This window comes from Protomyctophum bolini, assembly GCF_963924005.1.
Source record: "Protomyctophum bolini genome assembly, contig: SCAFFOLD_222, whole genome shotgun sequence".
NCBI classification, from domain to species: domain Eukaryota; kingdom Metazoa; phylum Chordata; class Actinopteri; order Myctophiformes; family Myctophidae; genus Protomyctophum; species Protomyctophum bolini.
This window is the reverse complement of record NW_027665837.1, coordinates 52,501-74,328: the sequence shown is the minus strand read 5'-3', so window position 1 is coordinate 74,328 and position 21,828 is coordinate 52,501. Positions and strand designations below refer to the sequence as shown.

General features: G+C 45.5%; 1 protein-coding gene across 1 annotated transcript; it reads left to right on the top strand.

Annotated features, from left to right (window-relative positions):
• Positions 1–8,269: 8,269 nt before the first annotated feature.
• On the top strand, positions 8,270–9,709 carry LOC308312143 (nuclear factor 7, brain-like; the record flags this gene model as incomplete). The annotated part of the gene is made up of 1 exon (XM_080794534.1): positions 8,270–9,709. The coding sequence occupies one exon, from the start codon at positions 8,270–8,272 to the stop codon at positions 9,707–9,709; it is 1,440 nt and encodes a 479-aa protein (XP_080650660.1).
• Positions 9,710–21,828: the final 12,119 nt, after the last annotated feature.

Sequence of the window (21,828 nt, the reverse complement as noted above, 5' to 3'; positions counted from 1 at the left end):
GAGATCAAGGTAGACGCCGTTGGAAGGCTCAACACAAGCCGATGCCCCTAGAGATCCATCCCAAAGCTTCCCTCAGGGAGCCCAGCAAGCCAGCTAGCCAGCAAGCCCGCCCAATCAGCCAACGCAGCCAGCCAGCTCCGCCAGTCAGCCAGTGTAGAAAGTCAGGCTGCCAAGCCAGCGCACATCAGCCCTTGCAGTCAGCCATTGCAGCCATACCAGCCTTGCTCAGTCAGCTCAGCCAGGCCTCTCTCGAGGCCTGGCTCTCTGTCTGCCTGGCCCAGTCTGCCCCGCCCTGCCTTGCAGCAATAGAACCAGCCTTGCCGGCAAGGCAGCCAGCTCAGAATACGAGCTCAGCAAGCCAGCACAGCTGGCAAGCACGCAGTTAGTCTAAACCAGTTTCAGACCGGCAGGCCAAGGCAGACAGATAGGCAGACCGAGGCGCCTAGGCAGGCAGACAGACCAGGAAAGCAACAAAGTGCAGGCAGGGGGACTATCCGGCCTAAGGCTGGGCTGCAAGGGTTGGAGCCTGGCTTGCTCCTGCTGATCTGGACTGAGTGGCTGTGGCTGCACAGTAAGGCTGCAGTAACCTAGTCTGGGCTTGTTGCTGCACTGGCTTGCTAAGCTCGCATTCTGAGCTGGCTGGCTCGCCAGATAGGCTTGTTCTGTTGCTGCAAGGCATGGCAGGGCAGACCGGGCCAGGCAGACAGAGAGCCAGGCCTCGAAAGAGGCCTGGCTGAGCTGACCGTGCAAGGCTGGTATGGCTGCAATGGCTGACTGCAAGGGCTGATATGCTCTGGCTTGGCAGCCTGACTTTCTACACTGGCTGACTGGCGGAGCTGACTGGCTGCGTTGGCTGATTGGGCGGGCTTGCTGGCTAGCTGGCTTGCTGGGCTCCCTGAGGGAAGCTTTGGGATGGATCTCTAGGGGCATCGGCTTGTGTTGAGCCTTCCAACGGCGTCTACCTTGATCTCCGTCCTAAGAAAGAACGACAGAAAAAGAAATACACACACAAACCCAACTATGCAGCTTCCACCTGAGGAACCGAGACGCGAAAAAAGAACTGAGCGTCACTTGGGATGGTCACAAACTCTCCAACCACCCCATGTATCTTGGAGTTACACTGGACAGGACATAGTAAATAGAAAGCCCAAAAGAATGGCCTCCCACAAGGTAGCGTGCTCGCCCCCCTCCTTTTCAATATCTACACAAACGACCAGCCACTACCCAATGCCTAATGCCAGCGTTTCATCTACGCCGACGACCTCTGCATTACGACCCAACAAGCAGACTTCCAGAAGATTGAGTCTGTCCTTGAAAGTGCCCTCCAAGAAATGTCAAGCTACTACAATACAACCACCTGAAACCCAACCCATCAAAAACCCAACTATGCAGCTTCCACCTGAGGAACCGAGACGCAAAAAAATAACTGAGCATCACAAACTCTCAAAAAAAAAACACCTGGAGAACACAAAAGCCACGGTCAACACCCACAATAACATCCTGTGAAAACTAGTGAACTCCAAGTGGGACGCAGACCCACAAACAATCAGTGCAACTGCCATGGCCCTGTCTTTCTCTACAGCAGAGTATGCCTGCTCAAGCTGGAGCCGATCACGTCACACCAAATTGGTCGACACAGCCCTAAATAACAATTCCTTTCGTGGCTGTTTACATTCGAGGGTCGCCGGTCCTCTCGAACGGAACAGTTTAACGTCATGCCCAGGACGAAAAGATATAGAGAACACCAACATGAAAAATAACAGTATATAGCGTTGTCTATATAGCGCGCCGCTCAATGACCTGAGACCATGGACCAATGAACCATGTAAATACAACACATTGAGCAGGGCACTGCAGGGAGTTGAACCCCGTTCCGGTAAACCAGAAGTACGACACCAGTGCCTTAGTTTTTGTGTTGTTAATTTACAGGTCCAGGTGTGCATACGCATGTGCGCCTGTGCGTGTGTAGGTGCATATGTGCATTTGTGTGTGCACGCTTCAATGACCACTGTTGGACCCCATGGGGATCAAGGACCTCTGGGAGCCACCCATAATTCACAACGGTCACAGCAAACTCTGTTGCATCACAACTGGTGGCCAACAGTCGTAACCAACAACGCCGCCGACCCACAGGAGAATACCATCGCACAGTGGTATCAGTGGTATTTAGAGGCAGCGGTGGCCGAGTGGATTGCGGAGCGGTCTAGATACCGGAAGGTCGCCAGTTCGAATCAGCGATCCGACACGTTAAAATTACCACCGTTGAAGTGCCCTTGGACAAGGCATTGAACCTCTACCATGAAATGTTCCATGTGGGCCTGGCTGTAAACAAGTATCTGATGCTTAGTCCAGTTACCCTTGGTAAACTTGATTTACCAGAAAGCATTTCTTCTTCTTCTTCAGACCAACCACAATCAGCCAGCCCTCAAACCAAAACAAATAACTGGAGCAGCATTCAGAGATCTCTCTGCTGCCTATGACACTGTCCAACACCACACAATGGTCAGGAAAAGCCTCCTCAACAACAGCCTCTTCTATGTCCAGTTAAATGACCAGAGGAGTAAATGGAAAGCCCAAAAGAACGACCTCCCAAAAGGTAGCGTGCTCGCCCCCCTCCTTTTCAATATCTACACAAACGACCAGCCACTACCCAATGCCTAATGCCAGCGTTTCATCTACGCCGACGAACTCTGCATTACGACCCAACAAGCAGACTTCCAGAAGATTGAGTCTGTCCTTGAAAGTGCCCTCCAAGAAATCTATGTGACTCATTGCAATGCATTGTGAGCTTGTAGATCAGCCACTTGTTTCAAATGGCCAAAATATAGCTGTAAATATAGCTGACAAATCATGACAATGAACACAATGTTTTGGGCCGATCAAATCATTAGAAAGAAGAAAAGAAAGTCAGGAGACAACACTATTTGTTTTGTTTTTCGTCTTATAAATTATTTGATCGGCCCCAAAACATTGTGTTCATTGTCATGATTTGTCACGATCCAAATGTTACAAAATTCTCAAAGTAAAAAGTTCCAGCATCAAAGATGGACCTTGAAATTGTGGCCTCCAGATTCCCAGGGAGGCTCTTTGCCCAGTGAGGTAATGTGCAAAAGCCAAATAGATAATGACATGTTTCCATTGTGATACATAAACATTCAGACGTCTGGATAAACAACAGCACAACAATGTTCTAGGTGTAAGTAGCCTGTGTAGGACTAGTAGCGTGCCAAAGTTTGTGCTATTGCCATTGACAATGCATTGGGCCTTTAACCCATTCTGACCTGAGATCAGATTCATACGAGGTTTCCACTGGACACACACTGGTCTGATTAACCCATTCTGACCTGAGATCAGATTCTAAAAATGTCAGTCGTTCTTCGATTAAAAAAATAAATAGCAGACCTACAAGCTCGTAGCGCGCCACTCGGTGGCGCGCTACGAGCTTGTAGATCTGCTGTTTTTCAACAGCTAAAGAATAACATGATGCTAACACCAAAATGGGTTCCCGTTCAGAATGGATTAAGTAAAATTACTCAAAAACCATAAAACATTTCAAAGTAAAAAGTTATTTTTAATTATTTCAGAGGGCGATTTTAATTGTTTTAACATAAAAAAAAAAGTCCATTCTAACAGCGTTAAACTCAACTCGTCATCGCGCAGCCCGAGTGTGTCAAATAACAAAACATCCTCCTCTCCTGATCCAGAACTTTTTGGCGAAACACTGACAATCGATTGAGCAAAATTCAATTCCAAAGAGATATAAAGCTAATGTGTTTTTGTTTTCATATAGGCTACTCCTTTTTTTCTCCCCTTCTACACAGTCTGTAAAATGTGCTGACGGCTGTGCGTCTCTCTCCACAAGATCATATCGTGTTCCAGCGACGCTAATACATAACACAACCAACCGCCATCTTTTATTGATAGTATACCGTATGATGCACGCTGTGCCTTCTAGATCAACATGGACACTTTTCATTGTATCTGATGCAGCGCGGGTGTTTTGTAATAGAATTGCCGTGGCTGAGTATTGTGTGTGTGTGTGTGTGTGTGTGTGGGGGGGGGGGGGGGGTTTCGCTATGGCATTATGAGAAGTGTAATGACATCATAAAAATAAACTTGATTATTTTCTGTGTCAATCAATATCATGCGTGCGTGCAACAGTGCGTGCGTGTGTGTGTGCGTGCAATATGTAATATAGGAGTTAGGAGTGTCTGCTATGGCGTTTGTGACTGAGTTTTTCCCAAGTAGGCTACAGTAGCCTATGGAACTTTCTCCATGCGTCGTTGACCACCACCCCCTCAGCCTTCTCTCTCTCTCCCTCTCTCCCTCTCTCTCTCTCTCTCTCTCTGCCTCTCTCTCTCTCTCTCTCTCTCTCCTCGTGGTGGTGGTGGTGGTGACCGGTCTCGGCGTGACGGCCCTGTCCCTCGCCTGTCAGGAGACGCGGTGGAGAAGTCCGAGAGATGACAAAATCACCTCCGATCAGGACTGATCTGAACCTCTCGCACATACACACCTCACACACACGCGCACGCACACACACACACACCGCTCACTGTGTGGCCAGCGAGCGGTGAAAAGGCCCAGTGCCCGTGTGTGTCCCACCTCATCTTCATCAGCCCCCTCGCCCCCCCGGGCCCACCCTCCCAGACCTGACCTAGAATCCACCAGACCTGACACTTCCAACACCCTGGAACGATGGTGTGCGCGCGTGCGTGCATGCGTGCGTGCGTACGGTGAGCGTGTGTGTGTGTGTGTGTTTGCACGCAGTTGTGCAAGTTCATTTTCGTCTGACCACCTCCTGGACCACTCGCTGTGCTTCCTATAGCTGCAGTATGACTGCTCAGGTGGACACATCGCCCGTGTGTGTTCATGTGTGTGTGTGTGTGTGTGTTCGTGTGTGTGTGTGTGTGTGTGTCTGTGTGTGCGTGACGTGATGTCTTGTGGCACGCGGGGCTCTCCTGCCCGCCCAGCAGCCTTGACTGTCAGGCCAAATATCCAGGAGGGCGAGAGCGAGGGATGGAAGGACAAGAGGAGGTGAAGAGGGGTGGAGAGAGAGAGAGAGAGATGAGAGAGAGAGAGAGACGAGAGAGAGACGAGAGAGGCCGGCGGAATAAAAAGAAGAAGAAAAGAATGACGTTGAGAGGGTTCACCACCAAGTCAACCCTCGACTGCAGCAGAAGGAGACGGAAAACTTTCCTCCAACTTTCCCTATACCTGCGGCAGAGTATAGCCTACTATCCGGGGTAGAGAACCCGCACACATATGGGGGCACGCGGTGCCGTATAGTCAGTACCGCTGTCGCCACACAGGGGTTCGAGTCCCGCTGGGGGACGCTGTGGGCGTGCTCATGAGCTTCTCCGTGGTCACCACCAGCGTCCTATGTGGTGGGGTTGGCGAAAGGGCCTGGTTGTTATAACCGCATGCTCTACGTCCAACAGGGGCATAGCTCCCCCCTGTCGGGTGAATAGAAGCGGCTCTGACTGCATAGAAGATAGCATGAGGTCAGTCCATTGCACTCCTCAGGTTGGCCGAGGGAGTGTAGTGCACTGGGTGAAGAAATGGGTTACAAAAGCACTGTGTGATCATTTCTTTTAACCCATTCTGACCGGGCACCCATTTTGGTGTTAGCATCATGTTATGCTTTAGCTATTGAAAAATAGCAGATCTACAAGCTCATATCGCGCCACCGAGTGGCGCGATACGAGCTTGTAGGTCTGCTATTTTTGAAAAATCGAAGAACGACTGACATTTTTAGAATCTGATCTCGGGTCAGAATGGGTTAATCAGACCAGTGTGTGTCCAGTGGAAACCTCGTATGAATCTGATCTCAGGTCAGAATGGGTTAAAGAAACTATAGTAAAATACGCACATCACTTCGTGGAGGTGCTGGGTTCAAAAAGTGACATAGGAAAAGAGAAAGGAACCTGCACACTCATATGCTCCAAAAGATACATTTATTGACGAAGTTTCGAGCCAATTAAGGCTCTTCATCTGGTCAAACCAGAGCCTTGGCTCGAAACTCATATGCTCTTTTGGAGCATATGAGTGTGCAGGTTCCTTTCTCTTTTCCTATAAAAGGACATTTAAACAAAAGAGATGTGCACGGGCCGGGGAAAACTGGTGCGTCGCAAGGGTATTGCAAGTGGGCCCCAGATATTTGGCAAAACAATGTTCATGACAACAATATCAAGATCAATAGAAATGATGAATGGTGATATTTAGTATCTATTTCCTTCAAAACTTGCTTGAAAAATGCTGAGTTTTCATTGTGACACAAAATAAAGTTATTTTGGAGGTGAACTATTAATGTATCAATGTCAAATGTTCAAGCAAATTGTTCTAATCATGTATACATGATTGCTTTACATAACGTTTCCTAAATTCAGTTTTGGTAACAAACAGCATTTTGGAAACAAACAGCCAATCAGGTGCCCAGGTGTTCACTCTTCCCCCCCCCTACATCATGCCCCATTCAAGATTCAATAATTTATTTGCCATGTCAACAAGTTGATAGGAATTTGTCTTGGTTCATACTCAACATATACAGACAACCATAGATACACAAACAAGAAGGACAGTACAATACAAAAACCAGCAGCATATGAAATTACATTCAGTTTTTTTTTAAGTGCTATATGCATATACTGTACTATGAGTTCAGATGTCTAATGGCTACGGGGTAAGTGCTATCCCTGAAGCGACATGTAGAGCTCTGGATACTTACATACAACCTCTCAGTCTCTCTCTCTCTGGGTGAGGATGAGCTGGTGGTCCTCAGGTGCAGAGACTGGGGGGCCGAAGGCTCAGTGTCCACTTTAAAGAGCTCACACTGCTCTGAAGACTGCATGCCTTCTCGGGGCCTCCAGCTAACACACACACACACACACACACACACACACACACACACACACACACACACACACACACACACACACACACACACACACACACACACACACACACACACACACACACACACACACACACACACACACACACACACACACACACACACACACACACACACACACACACACACACACACACACACACACAAAGACGTTTTTGTTGGTGTGTCTTTGAACTCCTATAGTTTCTCAGATTGTCGAACGTCAGCAGCCCCTTATGGCCCCTATACTACGCCAGCTATGGGTTATTATTATGTAGCTCTACATAGCAGAGGGATTGATTGATTGATTGATTGATTGATTGATTGATTGATTAAAGAAAGCTGTATTAACAGATTGGAGAATTACAGAGAGAGGTCCCATCAACGCACGGGTCCAAAGGCGCAACGCGATCTTATCTGGTTCTTGGGGGTTTCATTAACACTGACTGCACTGCAGTGCGCTGCCTGCTTCCTGCTGTTACAGTACGTCTCCATCTGAGGTCCTCGCTCGCCGCGCAGACGCCGGGCGCTGCAGTCATACACAGGAGGAGAGGAGAGGAGAGGAGAGCAAAGAGTCAAAAAAGGAGGGGAGGAGACCCGTCTGTCGCCTCGCCTGCAGTGTAATCTAAATAAACTGTGAAGTAAATAAAAATAAAGTGTGGGCAAATGTCGACTCGGGATAGGTATTATTACTGTAATGTAGATGATACTCGGGGGGGGGGGGGGGGGACGACGACGACACATTTTTCTTTTAAAGAAAACTTTTTTTTTTTTTTTACACCAGCGTCGGTGTCTGTGCGCGACAGATTCCAGTTGTGCGCCAGAGTATTTGGCCATGTGCCCACCCGCGCACCTTAGGGGGAACATTGCATGTTGCCACAACACTACTAGAACCTGTTTGTTTAGTTGTGTGTCAAGCCCAGAACGCGTGTGCGAACCTGCATGTGTGACAGAGAGAGAGTGAACTTTGTCTATAGATATTGTGTCAAAGCTCCACCTCTTGCCAGTCTGATCTGAGACGCCAGATCAAACGCAACTTCCACTGAGAGAGAGAGAACAGACTGTCTTTAGATCCACACCTAGAGGAAGGAACACTGACCCCAGACCACTGGAACTATACCTGAACACTGACCCAGAGCACTGGAACTATACCTGGGCACTGACCCCAGACCACTGGAACTATACCTGAACACTGACCCCAGACCACTGGAACTATACCTGGGCACTGACCCCAGACCACTGGAACTACCTGCTGGCTCTATCAGCTGAATGGACTTTAACAACAACCACTTTCACAGTCAAAGTAAACTTCATTCGAATATTCTAAAAGGAGTGTTACCATTTCCTGTCTCGGGCATTTGTAGCTAAACTCTAAACAAAATGGCTTCCAACGCATCTCGCCCAGAAGAGGATTATTGCTGTTCCGTGTGTTGCGACATCTTTAAAGATCCTGTTATACTGCCGTGTAGCCACAGCTTCTGTAAAGCCTGTCTGCAGGAATGGTGGAGAGGTAAGGTCACAAAGGAATGTCCCATTTGTATTAAGAGACATTCAATTGCTGATCCAACTCTAAACCGGGATCTGAAGAACCTGTGTGAGTCCTTCGTACAGGAGGGACATCAGAGAGCTTCAACTGGGTCTGGGGTTCTCTGCCTTCTGCACGCCGATGAGAAACTCAAACTGTTCTGCCTGGAATGTCAACAGCCAGCGTGTGTCGTGTGTCGAGATTCTAAAACACACTCCAACCACATTATCAGACCCATCGATGAAGCTGCACCAGAACACAAGGAGAAAGTCCAGAAATCCCTGAAGCCTTTACAGGAGAAACTGAAGGTTTTTAATGAAGTTAAAACAAACTACGACCAAACGGCAGAACACATTAAGGTCCGGGCCCGGCACACCGAGACGCAGATAAAGGAACAGTTTAAGAAGATGCATCAGTTTCTACATGATGCAGAGGAGGCCAGGATCACCAAACTGAGGGAGGAAGAGCAGCAGAAGAGTCAGATGATGAAGAAGAAGATGGAGGGTCTGAACAGAGACATATCAACCATTTCAGACACGATCAGAGCCACCGAAGAGGAGCTGAGAGCCGGACACGTCTCATTCCTGCAGAACTACAAGACCACAGTGGAAAGAGTCCAGCTCACTGCAGGACTGCAGGACCCACAGCCGGTCTCAGGAGCAATGATAGACGAGGCCAAACACCTGGGAAACCTGGCCTTCGGAGTCTGGGACAAGATGAAGGACATCGTCTCCTACACTCCTGTCATTCTGGATCCCAACACTGCCTATCCAAAGCTCATCCTGTCTGATGATCTGACCAGTGTGAGATTTGGAACGAAACAGCAGCTTCCTGACAATCCAGGGAGGTTTGACCGCTGTCTCTGTGTCTTGGGTTCTGAGGGCTTTAACTCTGGGACTCACAGCTGGGATGTTGAGGTTGGAGACAGTACTACATACTGGGCACTGGGTGTGTTAGCGGAGTCTTACCAGAGGAAAGGAAACGGAGCGGGTCCACGTTGGGCCATACAGTTCTATAATGGTAAATACAAAGCAAGCCCCCCCTCAGGGTCAGTCACTGTTCTCTCACTGAAGCAGAACCCCAAGAAGATCAGAGTCCAGCTGGACTGGAACAAAGGAACTCTGTCCTTCTCTGATCCCGATACCAACACACGCATCCACACCTTCAAACACACCTTCACTGGCACACTCCGTCCATACATTGACACTGATCAGACTCTGAAGATGTTACCATGGAAGGTCAGTGTGACTCTGGACCCCTCACCCAGACAAGCAACAGAATGGCACCACACATAAATATTGTGAAAATAGCCGATCTACAAACTCGTTGTGAACTTGTAGATCGTACAATATTTTCTAAACAACACACTGACGTAAATGGTGTTCAATAGCTCTGATTTAAGCCAAAAGAGAAAACGAAAAACTAAAAAAAAACTAAAAAACAAAAAGGAATTGAGTTAGATATAGTTTCCTCCCGTGCAAACCTTTACACTTAACTGCACTGTACTTTTTACACAATGTCCTAAAATGTAATAATCAGGTTGGATGAATCTCTTTATGACATTATATAGTTATAATATGTATGATGGTTAGCAGAGGTCAGTATGTTAAATATTAGTTAATCTTAATTACTTTAATGAAACCACAGGATGAGGTAGACTATGAACCCTGCAGTCACTTGAATCACAGATAATAAAATGATAACACCATAAAAAAAACAAATCCTTGAATTGACTATAGAATCTTTTCAGATGTTGATTTCCATGACTATTTCATCATCTTACTATTTCATTCTATGCGGTCATTGAGCAGTCTGGGGGGGAGGGACTGAGGGTTTTCTTTTGGTCTGTTTTTTGAGGGGCGTTACACAGGTTTAATGTTTGTCTGTAGTTCAATGTTTGTTTGTAAACGCATTGACAATGATGGGGAAATGTACGTTATAATGTGCTAATTCCGACATATTGTCTCTTTATTGATAATGGCATTCAATGTTTGTTTTACATCACCTAATCAACATGAGTTAGACTTTAATATATTAGCGCCCCTCACTTATTTCTTTCCTTTCTTCTTTTTGTTTTAATAAAAAAGTGAATAAATGTATACTGTACCAATGATATAATCATTTATACCTGCTTTTAATAAAAAACGTATTTGACAAAAAGAATAATCTTTTTTTTTTAATCAATCAATGCATACAGCTGCCCCATACATCCCATAATACCCTCCACTCTGACTTCTGATTGGCTGATAGATCCACAACCAGATTTGTGTCGACTAAATCTACAGTTGATTTAGTCTAATAAAATGTGTTTCGGCGGGCCTTAATGCCGTCGTAATGACTTAAACTTGCTGAAAATAGCAGATCTACAAGCTCACAATGTGTTGCGACGCGTTGTGAGCTTGTAGATCTGCTATTTTCAGCATGCAACAAAGTGTAAAATGACTTACACAGGATCTCTTATCCACTAGTCCCTTACTAACATTATAGTCTAGTTTTTATTTGTTGACTAAATCAACAGTATATTTAGTCTTACTTAGTCATCATAGCTTAGTTTTCATTTAGTTTCCATTGCGTTTTCGTCAGTGGAGAAAGGTGTCTTAGTTTTAGTCGACGAAAACAACACTGCTATCTAGCCCTATCTGGATTGGGGAAAACACAAGTCTGTTAATTGCCATAAAAGTCACAATTTACACATAGCAGCTCAAATGACGACAGAGAGCTAGAGACAGAGTCACTGATCTTTGGGTTCCCACGAGAAAAGGGCATATTGTGGTGGACATATAGTTGGAATGGTTATTATTAATAATTTATTGTAAGCTGTGATCAATCTGATTAAAATGTGTATAATCTCTTTACATTCTGTCACTTTACCATTGAGAGAAAGAGAGAGAGTGTGCAGAGAGAGCGAGAGAGAGCGTGTGTGGGTGTGTGTGTGTGTGTGTGTGTGTGTGTGTGTGTGTGTGTGTGTGTGTGTGTGTGTGTGTGTGTGTGTGTCGCTCCCAGAATGTGCAGAATGCCCACTTTCAAGTTTTCACATGTATAAACAACCTTTGGAAAATAGCAGATCTACAAGCTCACAATGCGTTGCATTGCGACACATTGTGAGCTTTTAGATCGGCTATTTTCAAATGGCAAAAAATGTATACCGGTACGAGGCCAAAGTGGTCGTTAATGCATGTTGTGTAATAATAATAATCTAAATCTATAAAGTAACTAAAGTTTTCAAATAAATGTAGACAATATTTGCCTCTGAGATGTAATGGAGTAGAAGTAAAAGCACTGACATTATAGGAAATACTCGATTAAAGTAAAGTACAAATTATGCCTCAAAATTGTACCTAATTAAATGTACATATAGTTACTTTCCTCCACCGACAAGACATGGAGCTCCAGGAGTGTAAACATGTTTTCTAGCTGCAACCTTTCTTTCCCTAACATCCCTTCACCCTGTACATTGTAGTTAGAACACATAGTACAGTATGTGCATTATGAGCCAACAGAAGATGTATAATGTAGATGTATATAGATTTGAGATTAAAAACTTTGGCTCTGAAAGAATACATATTAAAAGATTTGTGCCACATTTGATCGATTATTCAAAAACAGCAGACCTACAAGCTCCGAGCTTGTAGATCTGCAATTTTTCAATAGCTAAAGTATAACATAGATACCGTAGATATATTTTGTTTCGGTCCATAAAAGGAAGAAAGGAGTACATATACAGACAGCTCTCTTAGTTGTATTCCACAGTACAGTACAGTACAGTACAGTACAGTACAGTACAGTACAGTACAGTACAGTACAGTACAGTACAGTACAGTACAGTACAGTACAGTACAGTGGACTACAGTACAGAGTAAAGTATACTATTCCCGATAGGTTGCCACAATTACGACATTCAAGCAACTTGGTATATATAGAAACATTGCCACTTGCCATGCTTGCTTTTAGACGGAAATAACAACAAGCAAAAACAAACAATAGGGCCAGCATATCCACCTCTAACAACAACAGAAGGCACTGCTTTGAAGGAAGTCAAGGACTTCAAGTACCTGATGGGCTCATGGGTCAACTCAAACCCAACAAGACCTGAAAGTGAGGAAGGCACTTGCATGGAGGGCCCTGAACGGCATGGCCAGTGTATGGAACTCCAACCATGGAGGGCCCTGAACGGCATGGCCAGTGTATGGAACTACAACCTCCCCTTGCATGGAGGGCCCTGAACGGCATGGCCAGTGTATGGAACTACAACCTCCCCTTGCATGGAGGGCCCTGAACGGCATGGCCAGTGTATGGAACTACAACCATGGAGGGCCCTAAACGGCATGGCCAGTGTATGGAACTACAACCTCCCCTTGCATGGAGGGCCCTGAACGGCATGGCCAGTGTATGGAACTCCAACCATGGAGGGCCCTAAACGGCATGGCCAGTGTATGGAACTACAACCTCCCCTTGCATGGAGGGCCCTGAACGGCATGGCCAGTGTATGGAACTACAACCATGGAGGGCCCTGAACGGCATGGCCAGTGTATGGAACTCCAACCTCCGCTGTCATACCAAAACTCAGCTTCTTCTACGCGTAGAGACCTGCACTGACTCCGTGACGTCACACAGAGGTTTCCATGAAACCATCATGTGGTTTCAAGAGAATAACCGTCCGATACACATGCTCATTCATGTCAGCGGGCTGGGGTGCAAAAGCAAACAACAAAACTATAAGGAATGTAGGTGGATGGTTTCCATGAAACCATGTTGTTTCATGGAAATCATCCACCTACATTCTCAGCATATTTCCTGCATGTCAGTAGCCTGGGGTGCAAAAGCAAAAGCCAAACTCAACTGTACTACACCATGCCATATACAGTACGTACGACAAAAGACATGCAGCCCCGTTGATGCAGGTCGTGTTTGGGCCTGCCAATTAACTGGCCTGTTTGGGGTCTAACCCTTTTGGTTGAGGTTGCCTTTTAATACGCTCACACAGCACATTACACACATCCACTGACTGACTATGACTTATTCACACACTCATATATCAGCTTTAATTTAGTAAAAATTAAAATACATCTTAACCCATTCTGAACGGGAATCCATTTTGGTGTAAGCATCATGTTATGCTTTAGCTATTGAAAAATAGCAGATCTACAAGCTCATAGCGCGCCACTTGGTGGCGCGCTATGAGCTTGTAGATCTGCTATTTTTGACAAATCGAAGAACGACTGACATTTTTAGAATCTGATCTCAGGTCAGAATGGGTTAATCAGACCAGTGTGTGTCCAGTGGAAACCTCGTATGAATCTGATCTCAGGTCAGAATGGGTTAAGTTAAGTGTTTGACTTGTGTCATGTGGACTCGTGCGTGCGTGATAACATCACATTATCATTGGTACTGTATCTTATATTATTTGGGGGGGGCCCACTTCCAGCATCCTCACAGCCCACAGGTTGAGAAGCGCGCCGCTGTGTAGGGAACTCAAAGTTAAACGCTAATCGATGATGTCCATGTGTAATGGGAGGACATACAATTATTGTGTTGGAGGAGGTATAAATTGATTAGATGATTTGACCAGGAGAGGGCAGCGGAGGACAGTTAATGAAGCAAAGCACTTTAATTACTGAAGCCTGCATGTGCGCTCAGAGGGAGAAGGAGGGAGTTTATCTGTATGGCACGTTTGAAGAACAAGGCACGTCAATGTGCTTTACGCAAAACATCAAGCAAAAGGATACACATTATTATAACAATGCCATTAGGATGCATTACAACTGACAATGACAAAAATGACAGTGCCAAAGAGAAAGAAAAATTGATTTACTCACTGAAAGGCAGCAGCAAGGTCTTTAGCTGTGAAATTAAAAGGACTAAGAATGGCAGCAGACATGCATAGCTTTTTTCTGGGAGTTTGTAAATTGTGGTGCATAACGCCTTAGCTAAATGCTTCTCCATGTTTGATTGTTTTTTGGCCTTATTAGGCAAATAGGCACAGAAAGCAGACCTTTCCCAGATGACCTGGATGGTTTATAACAATATTGCAGAATCCGCAGTAACCCTAAATCATTGAAAACGTTATAGTAGAGAGATAGAGAGAGAGAGAGAGAGAGAGCGAGAGAGAGAGAGAGAGAGAGAGAGAGAGAGAGAGAGAAAGACATCCAGCTGATGGTTGCTCAGATGGTTCTGCACTCAGGGGAGAACAGTTAGTGTCTTGCTCACCTCGACACATAGCAGGCCGGGAATCGAACCAGGGAACTTCTTTCCCAGGTGCGGACCTATCCGATTCGTCTAAGAGAGAGAGAGACAGAGAGAGAGAGAGAGAGAGAGAGAGAGAGAGAGAGAGAGAGAGAGAGAGAGAGAGAGAGAGAGAGAGAGAGAGAGAGAGAGAGAGAGAGAGAGAGAGAGAGAGAGAGTGAGTGTGAGCCAATCACAGAGTGAGAGAAACATGAAACAGACAAGGATGGAGAGAGTGATGGGGAAAGACAGACAAGTATGCATGCATGTGCACACACACACACACACACACACACACATGACACACACACACACACACACACACACACACACACACACACTCACCCAGAAAGTCAGTCGATCATATTCCATCATCCTTCAAAGTGGTCTGTGGTCTCTTGATGAGTGACAGATGGAAGCGTTGCGTTCTCCCCAGGAATCCCCCACACGTTTAGCAGTGCCTCCTCCCGCGCGCTCCGCCATATGCAACCATCACCACCGCCACCCACTGCATCTATATACAACCACGTCGTTCTATCCACCATGTAGGAGTCAAAGAGTCTTCGCTGGCAGGCAGAAACCAGCTTGTATCTCCACCTAAAAAAAACAAAAAAAAAAAAAAACATTCTCGTATAAATTGAGGATTTTTTTCTTTTTTTGATTTTTTTTTTAATTCAATAATATTTTTATTGATTTTTACATTTTATGAATTTTATTTTATTTTATTTTATAAGCAGCACTATGTAATTTTTTACATAGTGCACATCAGGTAAAACATCTTTTACCTACATGGTCAAGATTGAACTTATCCCCTGAGCAAGCACGCAGGGCTGCAGGCTCTATTAGCTCAATGGTAAAAGACAATACAGCACACAGCTATATAGAAAACCGGGTTCAAACCTGTGGTATAGTATAGAGGAACGTTAAATAGTGCAGCATTAAAACTAAATGCTGTATAATATAACTGCAAATATTAACAAGACCGTGTGACAAAAAAATCACTACATTGGATCCATTGGGAACACAACTTTTGTTTTCCCATTAGCTGAAAAGTAAAGCGGTTTGGACATACAGTATAAAGGTATCCGTCCACCTGACAGTGACGCTAGATTCCTCTCAGGCGCTCCAGATGCATCGTGATAGAACCCCCCACAGCGCAGTGCCTATGTTATGGTATGAGAATGACTGAACCCAATATGCAAGCCACAAAACCGGAAGGTTTCAAAATCAAAGTATTTATTTATATATCCAAGGCAGATAAGGGACACAAACAAAAAAGGTAGCTGTAAAAAGCTAGCTCAGGAAAACTCACACTAGAGCAGTAGGAATCAAAATCAGAAAATGTCCAAACTGTCAAAAACCAGGAACAACATGGAAAACCAGGAACATGCATCTGCTACAACAAATAATTAACTGACACTGAATGTCTGCCATGAGTCCAGTCTTATAGGGGGAAGGTTGATTGAGGAATTGTTCACAGGTGGAATGACGAGGGAGTTGGAAGCAGGTGAGTGAATGGGATGGAAATGAGGGAGTGGCCAGGGAGGAGACATGGTCTGTGGAGCGACAGATCATGACAGCCTATATACACCATGCCACGCCAGACATGATTAGACACTCCAAAGAAGTGGAAACCTTGCATGTCCAAGGCAGTAACAAACAAAAAGTAGCATCTCCAAAACTCAAAAATAAAAAAATAACTAAGAAGTCCAAAACTTAAACCTTTCAAGAAGACAACAATCAAGAACCAGGAACCTCGGGGTAGAATGACAATGTTCTGACAGGGAATGTTTGTAAAGAGTCCAGTTATGTAGTGAGCAGGTAAATAATTGTCAAAGTGTTCACAGGTGGGCTGACGAGGGGGTTGGAGACAGGTGAGTGCAGGGACTGAGTGAGTGGAAGGGAAAGTAGGAGTGGCCAGTACTGACATAGTCTGTGGAGGGACAGATCCTAACACTTGCATGACTGCAAAACCGTTCCTGTTTTTATCATTAGTTCTAATGAAAACATTTGAAACTATAGTGAATATAGGAGCATATGAGTATATATATATATAATATACTGCCGATCCACAGCGCGTTGTTTATATGCACTGGTTGGATCTGCTATTTCCACGATCAGTTCCACGCTGGAATTAATTCATGAAGAAAGAAAAACGGAGATCTGAGGCTTCTGCCGACAGCGACTTCGATTTCCCAATCAATCAATCAATCAATCAATCAAGTAAGTTCAGGTTCAAGTTCAGTGTTATATTTTTTTTCAATTTTACTCCGCTACATTTCAAAGGCAAATATTGTACTGTATCGACTCCATCTCCCTGTTTTTCTATAGTGTCGGTCTGTGTGTGTGTGTGTGTGTGTGTGTCTGTCTGTGCGTGTGTGTGTGCGTGTGTGTGTGTGTGTGTGTAATTCATCATAATGATGGATAGGGTAGGCTCCGTCTCTCGCTGCCCTAACACGGGAGTCGGCCACAGTTCAGCCTGATAAGAGCGGGAGTCGGCCACAGTTCAGCCTGATAAGAGTATGTGGCGAGCTAAACGCTCCACTTCACTCACACCACAACACGCACGCACGCACTCGTGTGTGGTGTGTGTGTGTGTGTGTGTGCGCTCGCGCGGTGCGTGTGCATGTGCATGTTGCAAGGAGAGCGCAGTGCGTGTTGATATGTGACTTTGAATATCGATCCCTTCTATACATAATGTTTTTACAAATTGCATGCATGTGGGTGTGTGCATTTGCATATCGTTGCTGTCGGACAGAAACCTTGTTTTAACGTCTTGTTTTTTTTTTTTTTTGTGTCATTTAAACGCCCACTTGACTGTAGGCCTACATACAGCTTCACACAAAACACTTGACTGTAGGCTACATACAGCTTCACACAAAACACTTGACTGTAGGCCTACAGCTTCACACAAAAGCATCCACAGTAGCAGATCTGCAGGCTCACAACGCCACGCGAAGCGTTTTGAGCTCGCATGGATTTGCTCCATTTGAGATATTATTTTAATTTGAATCCTGAAAGAAGAGTAACGGTTTTGGACACAATGAGGTTTCCACCCGTCACGATATGAGACGATCTGTGAAAGAAGTGTCAGCCTGAGAGAGAGAGAGCGACAGATGATGAAACCATGATCAATAACCCCCATGTTAATGAACTGACCTCAATAACCTAATGGAATGTAACTTGACGCATGCGTTGCCGTGCGGTGAAAACAATATTTTCTCCTTGCCACAAATTGGCAGCCGCGCGGCAGCTCGCCACGTCCTGTATTGGCGCTAATGGCCAGCACTTCACGCAGGTCTGTTCACGGCCTGTGTGTGTGTTGCATTTCAAACCCAACGCTTGACTGCCATTGAATGTCATGGTGTTCTCAGTGATTACGATTAGGGGGCGCTCTTCCGCAATGATCCTATACGACTCACCAGAGGGGTGGAGACTATAGGAGAGTGACGTCATTGTGACGGGGGCCGGAAAACAAAACAGCCATGCAGAGAGTGTGACAAGATGGAGTTTTAAATGCATTGTTTTCAACGAGGGGGCGGCGCAAATATGAGAAGTTTTAGGCATGTGTGCAACATGACAACTGTTTTAAAGTATTGCACAGTAACAACTAAAGTCTCTGTGTAATGTTTATGTGTGAATATACGCTGGTTGTGACCTCAGACTATAGAGTCAGTGAAACTCTTGTCAACAGTGTTTGCAGTGGTGTGGTTTTTCTCCAGTGTGGAGACGCTGGTGTTTCTTAAGATAACCGGGACTGATTGAAACTCTTGTTTACAGCAGTATGTATTTTTATTCTCCAGTGTGCATACTGTACATGGAGACACTGCATGGTGTCAAGGTCAAGTTTATTCATATGTCCCCAAGCTGGGCACTTCGTTTTACGGCAGATAATAAAAGCTCTTAAATACATTACAAACAGTAGAAACATAATACATAACAACAACAACAGACATACGTAAACATTACACTCTAAACATTGTGACAAGAGTTTCACTGCCTCAAGTAGTCTGAAGGTCACACCAGCGTATTCACACTGGAGAAAAACACTAAAACGCACGGAGCCTAGCTGTCGCAGTAATGGCGCCGGCCTGTACTTCCCCTCGCTTGTGAAACAATAACAATCGAACGACAACACACGCACACACACACACACACACACACACACACACACGCACGCACCATTAAGCTGACACGACATCGGTCTCAGTGTGTTGGATCTTCAAAATAAGGGTTGAACGGGGCGATATATATCCTTGCATGTTATTAATTAATCCCGGCGGTGGGGATTTCGGGTTAACAGTACAGGTGCAATTCTTTTGTACCCCATTTCCTGAAAAGTGGCACTTTATTATTATGTTTTGCCGTGCATCTTTCCACTCCAAAGAGAAGCGATATGCAGCACGGTATACTGTATAAGCCCAGGCCTCGGCTCCTCTATGTGTCTCTCTCTCTCTCTCTCTCTCTCTCTCTCTCATCTCTCTCTCTCTCTCTCTCTCTCTCTCTCTCTCTCTCTCTCTCTCTCTCTCTCTCTCTCTCTCTCGCAAGAGGACAAAGTGCTCTGTCTGTCTGACAGCAACGAGTCATGTTAGTGCCATGGTGACAAACAGAGCTCCTCCAAAACAAAGGCATCCATTTGGATAGCCACCTTGGGGCTTAGGATAAGCAGGCAAACAGGGGCTGAGGAGGAAGCTAATTGTAGTGAATGCATATAGCTTTGGCAACGCTCAATCTCGGCAATCAGATGCCAGGTTTTTTTAGGCGCGCGTGTGTGTTTGTGTCTGCGAGGAGGACGTGTTTTTGGGCCGCGCATATTCTCCCACTCGTTTGTTTTCTCGTTTCCTCTGCCGTCTCTCCGGGAGCCCCCTCCTCCCCTCCCCTCCCCTCCCCCCTCCCCTCCCCTCCCCTCCCCCCTCCCCCCCCCTCCCCCGTGGAAGCGGGCCTGCGGTCCGGCTGCCAAGCAAACCCGATTTAGTCACACACGGGCTGCCATTTTTCTTTCGGCGGAACAATCGCGTTTAGCCCCTGTGGGCGCCGCTCGGGCGGCCGGGGGCCAGTCGGGGGCCCCCAATGCAACGCTCCCCTTCTGGGACACCTCAAGGAGCCAGAGGGGCCCCTAGCTCCTTTAGCCCATTCTGGACGGGGAACCCCTTTTTTGGTGTTTTTTAAGCATTATATGTTACACTTTAGCTTTTGAAAAATAGCAGATCTACAAGCTCATAGCACGGCACCGAGTGCCGCGCTACGAGCTCGTGGATCTGCTATCTTTGAAAATCGTGAAAATGTGGCGCAAATCTTTAAATATATATATATTCTTTCAGAGCCAACGTCTTTAACTCAAATCTTTGCTTCTGGGGGGTCCCTGGAACAACATGTTTTCAGATGGGGGGTCGGCGGCCAATTACTTTTCATTCTGGGGGTCTTAGTTTGACATAACCTTCCTTGAGAACCACTGACGTAGAAACGTAGGATTCAGAAGACATTTTGTAGAATGGGTTCTCAGGTCTAAATGGGCTAGAGATCTCCTGCGACAAACCTGCTTTATTTAGCTTAGTGGTTTCGTTTATTTTGCCCAGTTGGTTCTCAACCTTTTTCAGGACGTGTAAATATAGTAAACTGTACTGTCAGCGGGGAACCCCGTGAAATCATCGGCTATTTTTTGTCCTATATACACAAAGATTAAATTCCCATTGCCGCAATGAATGGATGGATGATGTACAACGATAAGAGCGCCCCTCACTTCACACAGGTGTGATTTTTATACTTCCACTTCACTTGAGCACATCCCAGGTGCGCAAATACTTTTGTCGTGAAATGTTTTCTTTAAAACCTATAACGCAGTATAAAACAATAGTTCCATTTACTCACTCAGCACAATGAATTGACCAAAAAGCACGCTATGGTGCAGCTATATACACGACGCGTGAGCTTAAACGTACCTTTAAAACGTAACAGTTATAACAATGTTTCATTATGAAATATAAAATAAAACACACCATTCCCTTGCACAGAAAGCCCTCCACATTGCACTATGATGATATCAGAGTGCCACCTAATTGGTCCGACTTTGTAATTGGAGGCCTGGCTAATTAGGATCGCTACACAGTATACACTTCAGGCTTATGTGAGTTCAAAACACCCTTGTTTCCTCTTCCTGCCTCATTAACATAATACAATGACCAACATACACATTACATTAGCCAGCACGCTAGTAATTGTATAGCGGCATTAACCCATTCTGACCTGAGATCAGATTCATACGAGGTTTCCACTGGACACACACTGGTCTGATTAACCCATTATGACCTGAGATCAGATTCTAAAAATGTCAGTCGTTCTGTCAGATTTTTCAAAAATAGCAGACCTACAAGCTCATAGCGCGCCACCGAGTGGCGCGCTATGAGCTTGTAGATCTGCTATTCAATAGCTAAAGCATAACATGATGCTGACACCGAAATGAGTTCCCGTTCAGAATGGGTTAACCCAGTTGGGGCGGGAACCCCATTTTTTTCATTCATGTTATATACTTTAGCTATTGACAAATAGCAGATCTACAAGTTCATAGCGCGGGCACCGAGTGCCCTCACTATGAACTTGTAGGTCTGCTATTTTTTGAAAAATCGTGAAAATGTGCCTCAAATCTTTGAATATATAGGCCTATATATATTATTACAGAGTGAACATTTGAACTTGAATCTTTGCTTCAGGGGAGGTTCCTGGAAACAACATATTTTCAGATGAGGGGGTCTCGGAGGCATATTACATTATACTTTTTGGGGTCCTTGACATGAAGGACGTCAGGCCTAAATGGGTTAATTGTTGCGAAAATAAGTCCCTTTGAAAAGAGACCGTAATGGAGACGGCAGGAGTGAGAGTAGAGAACGAGATAGGGACCAGGGGAGGGTGAGAGAGAGAGAGAGAGAGAGAGAGAGAGAGGAGAGAGAGAGAGAGAGAGAGAGAGAGAGAGAGAGAGAGAGAGAGAGAGGGGGCACAGTGTGTTTGTTGATGGAGTGAGATTGTGTGGGGCGAGGGGAGGGAGGGAGGGAGGGGAGGGGGGGCGGTGGTAATGAGCGTTCGCCTCGGAAAACGTGTTAAGTCGCTCTAAATAAATCTATGATTAGCATTTTCCCTTTAAAAGGAATAATTTCAACTTTGATATCCCTAATAGTGCTTAACCCATTCTGAACGGGAA